The sequence below is a fragment of the Lissotriton helveticus genome, chromosome 1_1, assembly GCF_964261635.1.
Source record: "Lissotriton helveticus chromosome 1_1, aLisHel1.1, whole genome shotgun sequence".
NCBI classification, from domain to species: Eukaryota; Metazoa; Chordata; class Amphibia; order Caudata; family Salamandridae; genus Lissotriton; species Lissotriton helveticus.
The window spans coordinates 1,502,656,350-1,502,677,443 of record NC_136057.1 but is presented as its reverse complement, the minus strand read 5'-3'; the positions used below and the strand labels follow the sequence as shown (position 1 = coordinate 1,502,677,443).

The window sequence follows — 21,094 nt, the reverse complement described above, 5'->3', positions numbered from 1 at the left end:
TACGGCAGCCATTTTGTGGTTGCCCTCACATAGGCCGATGGCTAAGGCCGAACGAGTCCTTGGGACACGTACACCTTTAGCTGACTTCTGTGTGACCTGGGCAAGCTGACTCCGTTGCCTGAAGCCAAACCTGTTAGGCCAGTTCCTTTCCCAGTAGCAGGTCGAGATTGAGGATCAAGGCACAGGACATCATATACCCTTTTATTGCACACAACTATGTCTTATCTGACTCACACCTGTCTCTGCTCCTTTCTTTATGGCCTGTTTTACGATGAGGAGGTGCCCGTTTTTATTAGGGGTGCGGTCGTTTTATCTGATGAAGAGTGTTGGGCCTTTCCGGGTAATTGATGGTGGGCTGGACAATGAAATATGGGTTTGTCATACAATGCTTTTATCGTGTACACATGGGATTGGTCAACTGTAAATAAGGAATGTTTGCCTGTAGCACAATATTTGGTATCAAAGGGATGACGCGCTTTGTAAGATAGAGCAGTCTATGAATATACAGCCATTGTACTTCGTGGACCTCTGTTACTGGTTGCAGCCAATACATTTGATCTTTGACGTCACCAAGAAGTTTCTGCGTTTCTGTAACTCTGAGACAGGTGAATCCGGAGACTTCGGGTGTGTCCCCTGGCACCGCTGGGTTCTAAATAACCTGGTTCTTCATTTGGCGCCCAACGTGGGGCCACTTCAGCGGTACCGGTCCAAGCCTGACGATCGTGAGGAGCTTCGTGTGAAAATTCTGGAGGAAGGCCAACCACTTCATCGACCCCTGTATGTCGTCATGGTCCGAAAGTCTTTGCTGCGAGGTTCCCCGCTTTCCGACGGCTATGAAGGACTGCTGCCCTGACTGTCGCCCTGTCTTGGAGCCTTAGACGATTTGTAGAGCGAGACGATAGACGGGTCTTCTGGTGACGTCATCGATACTTCAGTTAAGTATGAGTGGAGCGTCTCCCAGTCCTTAGTTTTGGGTATCCTTTGGGATCTTTGATTTGGGTACTTTGATTTGGGCCTTGCAAGTACCAAAGCCGAGGGACTCGTGTATTCACGAGACTATCGTATTCGATAATCCCTTGAACTTTGAAGCTAGACTAGAGAGCGAACATGCCTGGTCTTAGCAGACTTGGTAAGATATTTTGTTGTGGTTGTAGTAGGGATTCCCGATTGGAGGACTCGTGTCCGGTTCCTCCGATTGGAACTCCAACTTATGAGCTTAATGTGAATGGCGTGAGCCCCATCACGTATAATGAAGTATGGATTTGGTACACTAGGAAGGATGGTGTCCTAAAGTGGCCCCAATATGGTAGTTTTGATACAGAAGTTTTAGATAATCTAGAGGTTAGACTCATTAAGAAGAAAGCCCGGCCTATGGCGAAAGGAAGCCAAACAGAAGGAAATTAAATTAGCGAAGAGAAATAAAAGAGAGAAGGGTATCTCGATAATGCAAGTTGCTATGCAGTTTAAAGATAACGAAGAAGAACAAGCGAGTGAGCAGTTGCACAGGCAACGTAAAATGGCGATTGATAAATGCTATCCAGCTTTGCCGCTTCTTCAGCAAGATGCAGCGAAGGAACTTGAGAAAGACCCCTTGATGTCGCATTTGTTGAGTTCGCCACCCCCTTATGCGCAGAGTGCTACAACACCTCCGCAACCTTTAGTTGTGCAACCTCCAGTTGTGCAGCCTCCTGTTATTCCACAGCCGCCAGCTCCTCTTCAGTTGGCCCCTACTCCTCTGGTCCAGCCTTCTCAAGGGCCACTGACTTTGCTACCTGCTCCGCCTTTCATTCCTGTGACTTTTTCACCTGTTCTTGCTACCTCCCCTACTACTGCTCCTACGTTGACCTTTTCTCAGTCCGCTTTATCTCCTGTCCTGTCGACCTCTCCTTCTGTTTGACAGAGAATGACTAATACTGTTACTAGTCTTTTGTCTGCTTTCTTTGGGTCGCTTAATACAACCCCTGTTTCAGAGCGTAAACAGTTGCGTAGCCAACTGCCTGATTCTCGAGAGAGAGAAATATTGGATCGTTTGGCGCGTAAATGGGTTACTCGTCCTTTGCGGTACGATGTAGAATCTGTTATGGGTGTCTTCCGTCAATGGGAAGAACCGAAGCAGAGATATGTTTTTGATAAGGTGTGTACTTTCCTTCGTGAAGAATGGGAAGATGATGACGTGGGACAGACTCCGTCTGAGTTGTTCCATATACAATCCGAGTTCGCGAAAGGTACGATTGTGGGTTCCGATGTTGAGAAAGCAGTTGCGACGTTGTTGTCGTTTAGGAGCGAGTCTCCTTCTCAGCCGCTGTTTCAGCCTGATGCTTCTGTTAGGAGAAAGGTGCGACAATATCCAATGAGAGAGGTTCCTCCGGTATAGAAGGAAGCAGTTCCGGCTGATGCCGCTCATAATATTGATGCTGTACCGGCTCATTTTCAACGTGTTTGGGTACATGTTCCATGGAAACGTGCTGAAGTTTTGGCTCTTAAGCAGACTTTGCCTGACCCCCGTAAGAATCCTGCAGGGTATTATAAGGAATTATCACAGACTGCAGACTCATGTGTTATGAATCTAGCGGATATAGACATGTTGTTTGGAAATGTGGTCCCCCAGCCTTTATGGGGATTGATTCGTCATACTGATCATGCGCAGGAGTTAGGTGATTCATGGGTTAATATTGCTGCTGCAGATGGCCGACAAGTTGGTGGTGCTAAACCTGAGTCTTTAGTAGCAGAACTCCCTGGTAAGATTGTTACTTACATGAAGACTTTAATGCCTGCGATGCGAGTAAATTGGGATAAATTGTCTGCATGTAAGCAGAAGAAAGAGGAATATGTGTCTGATTTGAATATTGATACTCTGACTCCAGAGTATAAATATTGGATCTTTCCCCAACAAGGGGAGAAGGAGTGCTTAGTCAAAGGGCACAAAGGACAGGGGGCTAGGCAGAGTAGCAGGCAGGTGGAGAGATTCAGGGGAGAGGGGATAGGAGCTAGGTAAGTAGGCAAAGAGAGAAAGAGTACCAAATGGGATCATATTTAATTAATGAGTTATTATATAGCACTGGCTAGACCCGAAGGAATCAGAGTGCTTAACATGAGGAACAATAATGTTGCAATTAACATCATTTAAAAGTTACATAAGTATCAAGAAAAGCATTTAAAGAACATAGGGGACAAGGTGAATGGAGCAAGGAGAGGTAAGGGGATTGGGTAAAGGGGTAGGAGGAAGATAAGACTTAGAGACGAGGGGAAAAACTGCCCAAGGTCCGGCTGGGTAGGTGAAGGCGGGAGTCCATAACCCATCTCCTCTTAGCTATCTGGTAGTTCCACTGGGCATCAGCACATAGGTGAGTCGCAAGGTTTTCTCCCACTGTTTCTCGCTGCTTACATTCACTGGCTTTTACAAACTTGCCAGTTTGTTTCCTTCAATCTCCTGTGACCTTAACAGTTGCGGGCTGAAACCATTGACAGCGCTCTGCCCTCCTAGTGGGATGTGCTAACGACTCCCAGGAAAGGAAACAATAGAGGCCTGCACTGAAGAGAGAGGTTACCTCCTACCTGCAGGAAGCCTCTCAGGTGTTTACCCAAAAGGCAAGTTTCAGAGCTGAAGCCACTTTTTGAAAGGCAAATGGTGAACCCTAGGGAGATGGGCAGCCCAATTGTTTAGGCAGATTAGCTGGCACCCGAGAATTAGAGGATAACCTGTTGTCAAACTGGTTTTCCAGGGGCGTGTAGCTCCCTTGTTAGCCAAGAAAGAGCTTCTGCCATCTTGGAAGTGGGCTGAGTGGTGCATCCTGGAATAGCCTGATGCCACACTTCACAGGCAATGGTCATCAAGAGGGAGGGAACTTGGTAGCGCATTGGCTACCAACCATCTTCTACCCTCTGGTTATTTTCTGTACCTAAATAGCGCACCCCTGGAACTCAGATCGCAACTGGACTGGAAGGACTGCCCTGCCGCACCTAGTTCCCGGTGAAGAAGGACTGTACCTGCTCTTTCCTGCTTAAAGAGAAGTCATCTGAAGAGGCCAGCGAAAGCAAAGAGGCTCCGAGGTTCAGCTGACTGCCATCTTCTTCACGGTGGAGGGAAACATAACAACTGATGAAGCCTGCTAAGGGCGAGTGGAAGCACAGATCCCTGGATTGCCACTCCCCGGTATTGTGCAGCACCAGGGCCCAGGACCCGATGCTCAGAAGTTACATCCGAGAGTGCTGGACTCTGGAGAGTCAGCTGAGTGCAACATGGTCGCCCGGGAAGCAAGCTATAGCTCGGAGAAGGATTTGGCTGTGACCCCTTCACCGGACAACTGGTAGTCCAGTGGCGATTGGACTTTTGCCAGATCAGAAAGGACCCAGTGAGACTTAAAATCCTGTGTCCAGGAACCCCTCATCTTCGTGGACCGTGGAGTCCACGAAGGTGGAAGACCCCTGTTGACCACACCACATCCTTGAGCATCTTTATGCATCCAGTATCCTCAGTATCAGGACCACTTCTTTAGAAATCCATTGAAGGAGGATTAAGTAACTGGAACTGCTTGAAGACTGCTTCTTCTAGTAAGTAAGTAAGTAAGTAATAGTTTATTAGCATAGTTAATTAAAACCATTGCAAATCATCCTTAAAAACACTAAAATGCGCACAATACATTTTTCGTCACTTGAATAAAATTACATTCACATAAAATATATAGTCTAAGTTATAATTCCTATCAAAAATTCATAAGATTTAATATATGTTAGTGAGAATAAAAATAGTAATCATGTTGTTCTAAAATGTCCTCTATAAGTTATGGCAAGGGGGCGAATTCCAGTATTCCCTTTTCTTCCACCATCCTTGATTTGATACTTTATAGACTACCGGTAGGGGATTCTGCTTTGTTTAATGACCTCTAAAAACATGACGGAGGGACAATTTTCTGCATCTTCTAAGGAGGTAACTGTTTCTGAGGGCTTTGCTGGTCCCCCTGACTGGCTCCTGGTTGGTTGCCTAAAGTAACTGTAACCAACCGTATTACAACCTGCCCAATTTTGTGGTTCAAAAAGTTTGTGTCAAAATCATTTAATTTGCCAATGCGTATTCATTTTTGAGGGAAGTTCTTTAATTTACTTTATTTTTTAAATCCTTACCCCTGACTCTCCAGTGGATCTTTCTCTTAGTGGTGTCGATAAAATAATGTCTATTTTGGAATTCCTTTGTGTCTTGTTGATTTCTTCAATTTTTTTGGTGCTGCTTAAACGTTTTACCACTTTGTGTAAGCCTTTCTGCTCAGAGACACAGCTACCCAGATATGAGCTGAAGGTTTGACAAACGAAACGCCCAGGTCCTAACGGGGTTGGTTGGGTATTATCCAGTGAAGTCACACAACCACATCATATAATACACCCACTTCCTCACAGTGACATATCTGGGGGCAGCAACATGGACTCAAACCTGTGTCTTTGTTGTATAATTTACGGAGTGGATACATCTTTCAGAAAAGATGCTGTTATTAGATCGGCTTTTCCACGCAACCTATTACCCTAAGGACTGGTTGTTTGTGCAGTTTTCCTCTGCGCATTTTCGGCTTTGAAATCAGATTGCCAACCACTTTGGAAAGTGGTAGAGATTGGGATGGTCAGTTAAGGAAACGTTATCTTCTGGAACTCCTAGCTTTTTAAAAATGTTTCTCCATTTCGACACATTCTCTCAGAACATTTCCTGCACTTATATCTTGCATGTTCGGACTGGTTCGTGATTCATGGCTAGGGACAGGGTTTGATGAGCAGAAGAACTCTTGCTCTTTGGGCCATCTGAAACTTTTAAAGTTTCAGTCTTCTTTTGTGAGGAATTGTTTCTGACGCTTTCTGTATCAATAGCCAATACCTCTCGTTTCGTAAAGGACAGATATTAAGGATTAATACCATATATACCTGCTAAAGACTATGCGAATTGAAAAATTCGCGCATTCCCATGTAAGTCATCTTGGTTGGAAGATGTTTTTCAATGTGATTTTCTTTTGCATTACTGTGTGAAGTGTTACATTACTGCTAGTTTATTTTGCATGTAAAGCTGTTAAGGTCCAATGGTTTCTCCCTGCAATATATTTGAGGGCATGTCATAGTATTTCTGATTCGGGGTTTACATTAAATGTTGTGATTTAAATAGCCGTTCATCAATTACCATAATGTTTTTGCCATACAACTGTCAACTGCTTCAAAGATCAGTCAGTAGCATCGGGATTATGTCACCTGCTAATTACAGAAGCTAGATTTCAATGTACCGTGTAAACAGTAGGTTTCTGCTGACTCGCTGTTTATCCTCAAAAGCCTTAGCAGCTAATAGTTCTGAAATATTTTTAACAAACAGTGCATATGTTTTACCTGTTTCTTTTAGATTGAATTTATCAGAGAATTTCCCGTCGGAGAGGCTGAAAACATGATTGTATGGCAACATGTATTCCTTAAGGCTTTTAAATCTGAGCTCCGGAAGCAAGTGACAAATGACATGATTAGTGTTGGCATCACTCTGTGCAGAAGGTGGTTGAATGATCATTATGGTTATGGAAACGTTGAGCAGCTGGTAAGATGTTGTGCTGATTTTAAAGCACTGAGCTTTTTCTTCGAATGCTTAACATAGGTTTTATCTTGGATAAAAATATCACAGTGAAAATTAGATTGCGAAGTTTAATGCATTTTAAAAACTGCCATTATCTGTCCCTGGACATGAAGTCCGAACAACACAATTGATCGAATTGTATGGAAGAGTTCCAATGAAAGAAAAAAATGCAAGGCTGGCAAAGAAGGTTTTGCAGTATGATCATAGACTTAAATATTTGAATATCCTCTTATGCTGACGTTCTGCAGCCCTGCACACACAGCTGAAAAACAAAACTGAAATATTACGAATTTGGAAAGCCTAGCACTTTCCATCTTGTAGCCTAAAAGAATAGTTGTTCATTTAAATCTTCGTCCTTTGGGGTCTGTTTCCACTCGTCATATGACATTGTAGAGTGCACTTTTTGGGGCCGTAGCACTGGTAAAAAACATTCTTCTGTGTGCTGTATGGGCATGAAAAAAGTACTCAGATATCCCATAAACGAGGGTAAATATCGATTTCTGGTGAACCGGAAGTGAGGGAAGGGATCGAGCTCGATCGAGGCAAGCAAGTTTGCGCAAGGAGGCCGAGCGCAGAGTCCTAGGAGCACCATGAGGCGGTACCCAAGAACAGCGTTTCTGAAAGGCGTCCGGTAGCATGTATCTCAGCACATGCCACTCTGCCACTGCTGGTGCCACACCAAGAGACAATAAGCATTTGCAATGCAATCGGTAACGCATTGCCGAGAGTTAGAGCTATTGGCATATGTTTTTTGGTTTGGAGTGGAGTGGATGTATGTGGTTTCGAGTGGAATTATGTGTTGGACAAGTTACTCAGTGTTAGAAATGGGGGTCTCTAGTTGGCAGAGGTAGGTACCTTTGTTCAAATAGGGACCCTTGCTTCTAGTCAGGGTAAGGGGGTGCACTCCTAAAATATCATATCCCCTGCTCACCCCCTTGGTAGCTTGGCACGAGCAGACAGGCTTATCTCCGAGGCAGTGTGTTGTAAATCAATCAAATAGTCCAGGAATAGTTGGTACTGGTTTAATAGGAACAGCACAGTACTCTTCACATCAAGTCCCTGCAGGAATCTGCCAGTACAAATACATTCAGGGATAAACAATTCTAAAAGGAATCTTCAGTGACTTGCATGTGCACAGAACTGAAGAACATAGTCTTAAGGGGAAATACACTTTAGAGAAATGATACAGATAAGCATGAATAGAAAATACAACACATTTCCCCTCTTAAGAAATTCAATGATAAAAGGAATTACACTTAGAAACACGTCTGACATTCCAGACTTTACCATCCTGCGTAACAACACTGTTACGATTTACTTTCACAATTTTAATTGGTTTACCAAATTTGATTTCACCTTTAGAGACAAAACCAGGTTTGCAAATTCTCACACAATCACCACACTTAAACATAGGCACCTTTACCTTCCTCCTAACATCATAATCACTCTTGACTTTGTCTTGTTTCATTTGAACTTTACGAGCAACATTAGTAACATCAAGTTTAACATCATGAGGAATGGTACTCTTTTTAAACCACCAGGGACACAATTTAGATGTGGGATCCCTACCCCTTAACAACCGGAAAGGAGAAATCTCAGTAGTCGAATGAGGTGTTATCCGATACAACCAAAGTCTCTCCCTTAACCTTTCTCTCCACAAGCTACCAAAAGTCGAGCCCATAGAATATCTTGTTTGAGAACCCTGTTGTACCTCTCAACTTGTCCATTCCATTGTGGTTCATACAAAGCTGTGGTGATATGCTTGATACCACACTCTTTAAAGAAATCCAACATTTCAGAAGATTTAAACTGTACACCATTATCAGAAATCATCACTTCAGGATAACCTTCCCTGGCAAACAGCTCTTTCAAAAACAAAATCACGTTTCCTGAACTGGGATGAGAAATGAGCTTGACCTCTGGCCACTTAGAATGGTAGTCAACTACCACCACAGCAAACCTGCATTCCGCTGGTAAAAAATTGAAAGGACCAGAAATGTCAATACCCAATTTCTGCCATGGATACTCCGGCCACTTGACAGGTATTAAAGGGGCTGGACTACATTTACAAGCTTTGTCACTTTCTATACAATCTGGGCATTCTCTCACGAACCTATCAACAAACCTATCTACACCCGGCCACCAAAAATTTGATCTAATCAACTGCTTCATGAATGACATGCCCATGTGACACTCATGACTGAGTTTCAATATAAAATCACGGATCCCAAAAGGCGGAATACACTTCCCAGATCTAAAAACCAAATCATCCTCAGAAACTATTTCTTCTTTGATATTTAAAAATGGTACGAGATCAGCAGATACCTCACACCTGGGAGGCCAACCCTTTTTGACATAATCCCTCACTTGACATAGTAAAGTGTCCTCATTCATACTTCTCCTCCACACCTCTTCAGATATCATTTTAAAATTTTCAGAAACAGACTCAGTAATACTAACTACGACTTCTTCATCCCCTGGTTCATCACTCCATCACATGGCAATCTGGACAAACAATCCGCAGTTACATTCAATTTTCCTGGAACATACTCAATGTCGAAATTATACTCCTGGAGACGTGACATAAGTCTGGCTATGCGAGCAGTAGCTCTAACTCCTCCACCTGGCGATAAAATATTCACCAAAGGTTTATGGTCAGTTCTTAACCTGAACCTTGCACCCCAAATATAATTCCGAAAATGTTCCACCGCCTATACGCAACCTAACAGTTCCTTCTCAATGACAGCATATCCTCTCTCAGTGGTAGTGAGAGTGCGGGAAGCAAATGCTACATTCCATTCCTCCTTTCCTGAACGTTGCGACAAAACACAACCCAATCCATAAAGACTAGCATCTACTGTCAATAAACACAATTTATCCAAACAGAAAGGCCTGAGAGTAGGTGCAGCCACAATATCAGCTTTTATACTCTCAAAAGCATCTTGCTGTCTACTGCCCCATACAAATTCTACATTCTTTCTAGCAAGTTCTCTAATGGGTTCCATCTTCGAAGCGAAATCTTTGATGAACTTGCTGTAGTACTCACAAAGACCTGAAAAAGACAGCAGTTTATCCTTACTATCCGGTGCAGGTGCTTTTAAAATAGCATCAACTAAAGATTTCTTTGGAGACACACCATCTTTTGAAATTGTGTGTCCTAAATATTCTACAGACTTCTGAAACAATTTACATTTTTTGCTTTTAATCGTCAGACCAGAGTCACTTAACACTTTACATACACTTCTTAAATGTTCATAATGAATTTCATTGTTCTTTAAAAAAATGAGAATATCATCTTGAAAGCATTTAACATAATTTCCCATTTCTCTGAAAAGATGAAACATTGACCTTTGAAAAACGGACGCCGCGGAAGCTAACCCAAACGGCATCCGCTTAAATTGGTATAAACCTTGAGGGGTAATAAAAGCCGTTAGATGTCTGGATTCCATTGTCAATTCAATTTGATGATATGCCGATCGAAGATCGAGAGTTGAAAACACTGTGGCCCCCCCAAGCATGCTCACAACCTCATTTATGTTGGGTAGGGGATGGCAATCAACAATTATATTAGCATTTAAAGCTCTTAAATCAATGCAAAGTCTCAAACTTTTATCAGGCTTACGAGCAAGAACAACTGGAGAAACCCATTCAGATGACTCAATCTCCTCTATCACTCCATTGTCTAACATTTCCTTAAGTGCTTTTCCTAATTCCTCTCTGACATTGAGTGGCACATTCCTAAGCTTTTGTACCAGAGGAACAGCTCCTTGTTTGAGCTTAATAGCATGTGCAAAACCCTTTAATTTGCCTAAACCTTCTGAAAATACAGTAGGAAATTCTTTAGCTAAACTTTCCCATTTTCTGTCATCTTCTATGGTGACAATAGAACCTTCTTGTGGAAACATATCACTAGATACTATGACAGGCTCTTTACCCCGTGGATTTAACATAATTCCCAACTTCCACTGATCTCTCCACCCAAGTACATCAACTCCCTTTTTGGCCACATGCAACTTAATAATTGCAGATCTCCCTTTAAAATGAATGGTAGACTGTAAATAACCCATAAAATCAATATTCGAACCATTAAAACATAAAGCATTAATATCAGGCGAGCAAAGATCTCTTTCAGATAATTTTGAACCATACTTTTCAACAAAATAATCCCTCGTGATGATGGTCCAGGGAGAACCAGAGTCTGCCATCAATTCAAGATCTACCTCCATAAAGTTTACAATGCATTTGGGTGAATTAAGTACTTCACCATCAACTACACCAATATTTATTAAAGAAACAACCATCCCCCCTTCTCTTAAAATTTCTCCAACCTTTGAGTGTTCACATTGAATACACGAAACGTCATATGAAGGATTTGATCTTATACAAGAAACTTCATTTTTCTTGAAATTACCAACATTGCGATCACTATTCCTTTTTTTATCATCCCTGCACGCTTTAGAGAAATGACCAATTCTTCCACATTTGCTACCTTCTTTGCCAATTGCCGGACAGAATTTAAAAGAGGCAACATGACTATTACTACCACATCTGTAACATACAATTTGATTTCTACCAAAATTCTTATTGGGTTGAACATTGTTTTTCACATTACTTATGGCACACACATCATCACTAGACTTGCCATTATTTCCACCTTTGGTGTTCTCTTCAATAGTTTTCATCCATTTATTGGATTGTTCAAACGCTTTAGCTGTAGATATACTTTCTTTTAAAGTAGGATTCCCCAAGATCCATAACTGCTCTTGTGTTTTTTTACATTTGACATTCACAATAATTTGGTCCCTGATCATTTCATCAGTAATTTCACCAAAATTACATGAAATAACCAATGACCTTAACGCAGTTATAAAATCATCAAAGGTTTCAGAATCCTTTTGTGCTCTAGTATAGAATTTATAACGATTTAAGGCAATACTAGTGGTTGGCTTAAATCTTGTTTCAACTCGTAGCGTAGCTTCATCAAAATTACCTAAATCACCAGGTACTGGAGGAAGGGTTCTGAATATGGCTTGTCCTTCAGATCCCAAACAATGAAGGAAAATATTTTGTTTCCTTTCATTAACCATTCTTTCCCCATCTATAGCTTTAAGATATGTTAGGAATTCTTCCTTCAACCTATTCCAAGGTATAGGAGGATCCCCTTTGCTTTGGAGAAATTTTGAGGGAGGGTCGAATTGCATATTGACAAATATATAATACCAATATAACTTAAACAGTGTATGTCAATATATCATGTCCCAAAAATTAAATAAATAAATAATTAATCTGAACCATGGATGTGTAAAACATATGAAGTGTAAACCACACAAATATGTCAGCAAATGTACTTAACAATGATACCCTATCTAACTAGATAAGATGAAATAATATTAAAACATTTAAAAGTAAGATCGCTAATACAACGACCTTCAATCTACCAAATATTGAGTATTAAAACTTTTCATTCGTTCTCAAAACACTTTGCGAGTGAAATAGAAAAGAAATCGCCTTCAAAAGTCTTCTTCGCCGATCTAATTGTCGTGAAACTGGCTTCCGTGTAGTGTTGCCGCGTTGCTATGGCAACTCAAGATGGCTGCCAATGATGCTGAACGTCATCGTGTGAAGACGCAAATGCGTCACAACGTCGTCGCGTGATGATGCAATCCGTCACGCGTTGTTGCTGGAGCTTCGTAATGGAAGAGAAGTCGGAATTCCAGAAGCAGAAGCAGACAGTATGTACGCGCGGGCTGAAGGAATGTCACACGAGCTCAACGCCAACAGGTTTGAAAAATGCCATAAAATGTTTAAAAATCATATCACAGTGAAGGTTTATGATGGAAAATCCTTATTTCGATAGAAGTATTTACAGGCACTTGTACTCGATGTAGTACCGATGGTAGCAGTGCAGGACGTAAATTTCCTCAAGCCAGCTGGAAAAAACTTCAAATCAGGTGAAATTTTCGTATTCACAAGGCAGCTTCTCATTCCGAAAATTGTACCACTCCAGTGCTGCAAGTAGAGTAGTTAGGTACTGGTTACCGTCGTCGCCAAATTTTGTTGTAAATCCATCAAATAGTCCAGGAATAGTTGGTACTGGTTTAATAGGAACAGCACAGTACTCTTCACATCAAGTCCCAGCAGGAATCTGCCAGTACAAATACATTCAGGGATAAACAGGGATAAACAATTCTAAAAGGAATCTTCAGTGACTTGCATGTGCACAGAACTGAAGAACATAGTCTTAAGCGGAAATACACTTTAGATAACCTTAAAAGAGAAATGATACAGATAAGCATGAATAGAAAATACAACACAGTGTGTAAAGCATTTGTGAACACATACAGTAATACAGTAAAAACACTACAAATGGACACCACACCACTTTAGAATAAAGTAATCTTAAGCTAAACCAAAACAAGACCAAATGACAAAAATACACACTACAGTATCAAAAATATCCTTAAAAATAGTTTATTCACTCAAATAAATGTCCTAGTAAGAAATAACTCCACCTTGAGTTATTACGGCGTCGTGACAGTTGAAAATCCCTAAGAATGGGGCCAACCGCGAGGTGTGCGGTGTAGGGCCTGGATTCGAGCAGACCCTCAAAGAACAGTACCTTGGAATTGATGAAAACAAAGACAGTGCACGGTGTCGGGGATGTGATGCTTTGTTGGCACCTGCAGCGTCGGTTCCTTACGACCCCAGGGGAGGTGAGGCCTCTGTTACTTACCTCAGCGCAGGGGAGGTGAGACGTTGGTTTCTTACTGTGTCGGCGAGTTGACATCACGGATGGCATTTAAAGAACATAGGGGACAAGGTGAATGGAGCAAGGAGGGGTAAGAAGATTGGGTGAAGGGGTAGGAGTAAGATAAGACGTAGAGACGAGGGGAAAAACTGCCCAAGGTCCGGCTGGGTAGGTGATGGCGGGAGTCCATAACCCATCTCCTCTTAGCTATCTGGTAGTTCCACTGGGCATCAGCACATAGGTGAGTCGAAGGTTTTCTCCCACTGTTTCTCGCTGCTTACATTCACTGGCTTTTACAAACTTGCCAGTTTGTTTCCTTCAATCTCCTGTGACCTTAACAGTTGCGGGCTGAAACCATTGACAGCGCTCTGCCCTCCTAGTGGGATGTGCTAACGACTCCCAGGAAAGGAAACAATAGAGGCCTGCACTGAAGAGAGAGGTTACCTCCCTCCTGCAGGAAGCCTCTCAGGTGTTTACCCAAAAGGCAAGTTTCAGAGCTGAAGCCTCTTTTTGAAAGGAATATGGTGAACCCTTGGGAGATGTGCAGCCCAATTGTTTAGGCAGATTAGCTGGCACCCGAGAATTAGAGGATAACCTGTTGTCAAACTGGTTTTCCAGGGGCATGTAGCTCCCTTGTTAGCCAAGAAAGAGCTTCTGCCATCTTGGAAGTGGGCTGAGTGGTGCATCCTGGAATAGCCTGATGCCACACTTCACAGGCAATGGTCATCAAGGGGAGGGAACTTGGTAGCGCATTGGCTACCAACCATCTTCTACCCTCTGGTTATTTTCTGTACCTAAATAGCGCACCCCTGGAACTCAGATCGCAACTGGACTGGAAGGACTGCCCTGCCGCAACTAGTTCCCGGTGAAGAAAGACTGTACCTGCTGTTTCCTGCTTAAAGAGAAGTCATCTGAAGAGGCCAGCCAAAGCAAAGAGGCTCCAAGGTTCAGCTGACTGCCCTCTTCTTCACGGTGGAGGGAAACATAACAACTGATGAAGCCTGCTAAGGGCGAGTGGTAGCACAGATCCCTGGATTGCCACTCCCCGCTATTGTGCAGCACCAGGGCCCAGGACCCGATGCTCAGAAGTTACATCCGAGAGTGCTGGACTCAGGAGAGTCCAACATGGTCGCCCGGGAAGCAAGCTATAGCTCGGAGAAGGATTTGGCTGTGACCCCTTCACCGGACAACTGGTAGTCCAGTGGCGACTGGACTTTTGCCAGATCAGAAAGGACCCAGTGAGACTTAAAATCCTGTGTCCAGGAACCCCTCATCTTCGTGGACCGAGGAGTCCACGAAGGTGGAAGACCCCTGTTGACCACACCACATCCTTGAGCATCTTTACGCATCCAGTATCCTCAGTATCAGGACCACTTCTTTAGAAATCCATTGAATGAGGATTAAGTAACTGGAACTGCTTGAAGACTGCTTCTTCTAGTAAGTAAGTAAGTAATAGTTTATTAGCATAGTTAATTAAAACCATTGCAAATCATCCTTAAAAACACTAAAATGCGCACAATACATTTGTCGTCACTTGAATAAAATTACATTCACATAAAATATATAGTCTAAGGTTCGAGGCATGTGGGCTGCTAAATTCATATCTTATGCATAGATCGCCGCCTAGTGTTGGGTTCGGATGATTGCACATTGTTGTCCTGGAAGAGTCTTCGAAGTATCACGAGATAGGTGACTCCTCCCCTGGACTACAGTGCGCATGGGCATCGACTCCATCCCCAGATTGTTTTTTTCCGCCATTGGGTTCGGATGTGGTTTCGACGTCTCCGTGTCGGAACCGAAAAAACGTTGTTCTTAAGGCCAAAAGGCCTTCGTTACCTGCGTCGGTATTGTTTGCGGACGGTCTCGAGCGTCGTCCGACTCTCTGAGCCGAAATCTACGGAGTCAAGTAACTCTTCGGACATCGAGGCCCTCTTGTCGCAGCAAGACCCGACTAACTTAACATGGAGCGGAGCCCGTTCAAGTTCTGCCCCGTCTGTGGATCCAAATATCCACATATCGATGTGCATCCGGTCTGTAATAAATGCCTATCACCGGACCACAACGAAGAAAACTGCATGGCCTGCTCTAAATTCAGGTCCAAGAAGACGCTCAAGCATCGGCGCGCGGCGCGCCTCGAGGCCCAGCGAGCGGCGCCGGCACCCGACGACATATTCGACGACCCCGCGGAAGAAGGCGGTAGCCATCATCTCCAGATTTCACCACCGTCGACGGAGGTCCAGGCCGATCCCGAGGAACACGTCGAAGGACAGGCCCAGGACCTTGAATACGTCGAGGAGGTAGGGGACGACGAAGAAATTTATGGGGCCGCGGAAGATAGCTCAGAGGAAGAGCTATGCCCCGAAGTCTACATTACTCAGGCTCAGGTCACGGGATCGCCACTCAGCCTTACCCACGACCCTGCACCGCTATCCCCGGCCCCGCCTTCTGGCCCGGCCACGGAAACTCAAGCGGAGCCGCCATCTTCCATAACTAAACCGAAAGCTTCGGATTCAACGGCACCAAAGATGGCCGACGTCCAGCCAAAATCGAAACCGAAACCATCGGATCCGCCAACACCTAAAATGGCCGACGTCCAACAAAAATTATCGAAGCCTGCTCCTTCATCGACTCCGTCGCCCTCCGGCCCACCAAAATCGAAGAAGGCTGTCGAGTCGGCAGCGTCGCAAAAGGTGCGCAAAGAGCCATCCTCTAAGAAGGCCGTCCATCAAGTGTCGAGTACAGTTGCTCCGGCACGGACATCTAAGACTGTTGACGCGCCTTCGGACGCTCCTACGGCGCCATCCAGTAAACGCGCAATCGAATCGAAAGCGACTAAAAGCCACGACCCGAAGGCCGCAGGCACTACGCATCGGCACGTGGATGCCGGATCTGCAGCGCCGGCGTCGGCGCCAAAGACTCCAACGGAGCCGCGACACGTTGCAGACGAAGATTCGTCAACGCACATCTCATCCACACCGAGGGACTCCGACGCCACCGACCATCGGCCGTCGGTTACCAAACCCTCTGCCTCCTTCACGAAGCAGGTGACCGACTCCCTCAAACGTATTCGGGAGAAGACTTTGTCGTCGACAGCTTCCACGACATCGGCTCCAAAATCGGTGGACACACCTCCAAAGGCCTTGTCCAAGCTTCTCTACACTCTGCCACCTAAGGTGGCACCGAAAGCATTTGCACCGCGATCGGTGCCAAAACTCGCTAACACGTCGGATCCTTCGACGCAAAAGGGCCACTCGGATCGGCATCAAGCCTCAGAAGAACAATCTGAGCATTACATCGATGCCCAAACAGGGAAACTGACCCTCTACAAAAGGAAAATCACTTCCCAGCCACTGGAATCCTATGTTATTCCACTAAAGAAGAAAAGGCCGACACAGGACATTCCTGCCCTTGTTGAACCTATTCTGCCTCCACCAAGAACAAGTCTATCTCCTTCACCCAACCAATCAGGTGGAGAGGATGATGAACAAGATGACCAATACAATTTCCCAGTTGACAATGACCCTGATGTTCAGCAGGACTCATATGACGACACTGGGGACCAAGGTGGACATCAGGTGGCGCAAGATCCACAGGGTTTTGGACCACGTACATCTCCAACAGAGGATTCTGCAGCATTTAATGCTTTAATAGAACGGGCAGCAGCTAATCATGATGTGGACATGCATGCTGACCCGGTGGAGGAAGATTTTTTGTTTGACACTTTCTTTGTCTCAGAACGAACAGTTAAAATACTTCCTATGCTCAAAGGTGTCCTTAAACATGCTCCCGAGATCTTTAAAGAACCTACCAGGGCAAGAGTGGTTAACCCACGTATCGAGAAAAAATACAGGCCAGCACCTGGAGATCCTGCATATATTCGAGGACAGTTGCCTCTGGACTCATTGGTGGTCGCCAATGCCCGCAAGAGGGCAAACTCCCAGACAACGGGTGAAGCTCCTCCCCCAGACAAGGAGTCGAAAGTGCTTGAGGCATCCGGCAAAAGGGTGGCTGCGCAGGCTGCCAATGTATGGCGTATAGCAAACACACAGGCACTATTGGCACGGTACGATAGGGCGCATTACGACACCCTAGAACAGCTCCTTCAACACCTACCTGATGAGTTTAAGGAAGCAGCCGAAATGCTCATACAAGAGGGGAAGCTTATCTCAAACGCTGCAATAAAGTGTGCACTTGATGTGGCAGATACAGCAGCTAGGGGAATTAACACTAGCGTCATGTTAAGGCGACAAGCTTGGCTTCGTATATCTGGATTTAAGCCTGACATTCAAACTACAATACTCAACCAGCCCATCAATCCTGACAGACTGTTTGGTCCAGATGTAGACACCACCCTTGAAAAGATTAAAAAGGACAACGAGACTGCTAAGTCCATGGGGGCGCTTCAGTCACAACAATTCAGGGGAAGCACTTTTCGTCGCTCAGGAGCACGTGGTGTTACCAGAGGAAACTTGGGTCAACAGACACAATTCACAAAGGGTGGTGCACATTCCTCGTACCCCAAGCAGGGTAGAGGGGGTTACAGAGGTAACAGTGCCAAGGGCAGAGGCAGAGGGAACAACAACTCCCGTTCCTCTGCCGCCAGCAAACAGTGACTCTCTGTCACTGCCCCCCGACCATACAACACCTGTCGGGGGGAGACTCCAGCAGTTCCTGCCAGTCTGGACGTCCATCACCACGGACAGGTGGGTGAGAAAACTTATCCAGTACGGTTACTGTTTGGAGTTAACATCCACTCCTCCCAACATTCCCCCAAGACACCGTCCTATGTCGGCAGAGCACTTGCACTTATTGCAGCAAGAAGTCCTGGTGATGCTGCAAAAAGGCGCGATCGAGCTCGTACCAGTGGAAGAGGAAGGCACAGGGGTCTATTCCCTGTACTTCCTCATCCCAAAAAAGGACGGATCCCTCAGACCTATTCTGGATCTACGCCCCCTCAACATGTACATACTGTCAGAACACTTTCACATGCTGACACTGCAACAAATTCTTCCCCTGCTCAATCAAGGGGACTTCCTAGCAACATTGGACCTCAAGGATGCTTATTTCCACATCCCACTCCACCCATCCCACAGAAAATACCTCAGGTTCACCATTTAAAACAGGCACTATCAGTTCAAAGTCCTACCCTTCGGGGTGACTACTGCCCCCAGAGTGTTTACAAAGTGTCTGGCGGCAGTGGCGGCGCACCTCAGGAGACAGAACATACATGTCTACCCGTACCTAGACGACTGGCTTGTTCAAGCAAAGTCGGAACAACAGTGCGCCGCAGACATGTCCCACACTATTCAACTCCTTCACAGTCTGGGGTTCTCGCTAAACTACCCAAAGTCGCACCTTCAACCAAACCATGTGCGGCAGTATCTGGGCGCAACAATAAACACCCTGACTGCTATGGCTCAGCCAAACCCAGTCAGAATCAACAGCATTCAGTCGCTGATCCAAAAGTTCAGACCGCAACACTCCCTACCAGCGAGAGTGTTCATGCAGTTGATAGGCATGATGGCCTCCTGCATCTTCATAGTCCCGCACGCGAGGTTGCACATGCGTCCGCTCCAAGAATGTTTGGCAAATCAGTGGACACAGGCTTGGGGACAACTGACAGACCTAGTGTTGGTGACCGGTCGGGCATACAACTCTCTGCATTGGTGGAATCCACACAACCTTTGCAAGGGACGACAGTTCCAAGAGCCAGTGCCACAGATAATCCTAACAACGGATGCATCTCTCCAAGGGTGGGGAGCGCATGTGCTCCACTACACTGTGCAGGGACTGTGGTCCACCCAGCAGCAGACGTTGCACATCAACTACCTGGAATTGATGGCAATCTTCATGGCGATAAAGTCCTTCAAAGTACATTTGTGCAACAAAGTCGTGTTGATCCGGACGGACAACATGACAGCCATGTACTACATCCAAAAGCAGGGAGGTACTCACTCACCACAGCTGTCTCATCTGGCTCAGGACATGTGGAAGTGGGCCATTCAGAGGACCATTTTCCTCATGGCGGAACACCTCCCAGGCAAGGACAATCAGATGGCGGATCTGCTCAGCAGGTACAGCCATCAAATGCACGAGTGGGAGATACATCCATCAGTACTCCACCCGTACTTCCAGCAGTGGGGTCATCCAGAGATAGACCTGTTTGCCACGAGGGAAAACGCAAAATGCCAAAGCTTTGCCGCCAGGTTCCCTCACCCGGAATCGCAAGGGAATGCGATATGGATGAACTGGTCAGGCAAATTTGCGTACGCTTTTCCCCCAGCGCCTCTCATTCCGCTGGTGGCAAGAAAGCTAAAGCAACACTCGATGATTCTCATCCTGGTTGCTCCAACATGGGCACGCCAACCATGGTACACCACCTTTCTAGAACTTTCCGTGGTACCGCATCAAAGGCTGCATCTCACATCCAGGCTCTTGACGCAGAACCATGGCGACATTCAGCATCCAGATCCGCAACAGCTCAATCTGGCGATCTGGCTCCTGAAGTCTTAGAATTTGGCTACCTCAACCTGCCTCCGGAATGCATGGACATCATCCGGGAGGCAAGGAAGCCCACGACCAGAGCTTGTTATGCAGCAAAATGGAAGCGGTTTGTCATTTACTGTACAGACAACAATATCACCCCGCTAGATGCATCCATTCCTAACATCATCTGCTATTTGTTACATCTTTACAAATGCAATCTAGCCTACGCTTCCATTCGGATACATTTATCCGCCATAGCGGCTTATCTCCAAAATAGGCAGCACCTCTCTGTTTTCAGGGTGCCTGCCATTAAAGCCTTCCTAGAGGGACTGAAGCGAGTCATTCCTCCACGAACACCACCGGCTCCAGTGTGGAACCTCAATGTGGTCCTCACTAGGCTGATGGGCCCACCTTTTGAGCCACTGCACTCCTGCGAAATTCAGTTTCTCACATGGAAAGTGGCTTTTCTCATTGCTATCACATCGCTCAGACGTGTTAGTGAGCTGCAAGCACTCACAATCCAAGAGCCGTTCATCCAAATACATTCCAACAGGGTAGTGCTCCGCACTAACCCCAAATTCCTTCCTAAGGTGGTGTCACAGTTTCATATCAACCAAACTATTGACCTGCCTGCATTCTTCCAAAACCCACAAACAGTAGCAGAAAGAATGCTTCATACATTAGACGTTAGGAGGGCGTTAATGTACTACATTGACAGAACACAACACTTTAGGAAGACACAACTTTTTGTTGCCTTCTCAGCACAGCACAAAGGCAACCCCATTTCCAAAGCAGGAATAGCCAGATGGATTGTTAAGTGCATTCAAATCTGTTATCAAAAGGCTAAACGTACTTTAACAATACCCCCAAGGGCGCACTCCACACGCAAATTGGGGGCCTCCATGGCTTTCCTAGGGAACATTCCCTTAGAAGACATTTGTAGAGCAGCCACATGGTCTACACCACACACGTTTACCAAACATTACTGTGTAGATGTGCATTCCAAACAGCAAGCAGCTGTAGGACAGGCTGTTCTCAAGACACTTTTTCAAGCTTCTGCAGCTGGCACGGGCAACCGCCCTTAATGGAGGGACTGCTGTGTATTCTATGCATAAGATATGAATTTAGCAGCCCACATGCCTCGAACTGAATATGCTACTTACCAGTATGCATCTGTTCTTGGCATGTAGGGCTGCTAACATTCATATTGCCCGCCCTCCTCCCCGGTGCCCGTAGCGGCTGCAGATACTCTCTTGCATTCATCATTAGCA

General features: G+C 45.2%; 1 protein-coding gene across 7 annotated transcripts in view; it reads left to right on the top strand.

The window, feature by feature from the left end:
• Positions 1-21,094, top strand: part of FIRRM (FIGNL1 interacting regulator of recombination and mitosis) — a 3,243,174-nt gene that overhangs the window by 2,143,618 nt on the left and 1,078,462 nt on the right. For all 7 annotated transcript variants that reach the window (XM_078686707.1, XM_078686742.1, XM_078686714.1 and 4 more), the window contains one exon: positions 6,368-6,553. In XM_078686707.1, coding sequence (XP_078542833.1) covers positions 6,368-6,553 — 186 coding nt within the window. The remainder of the gene's footprint in view (positions 1-6,367; positions 6,554-21,094) is intronic.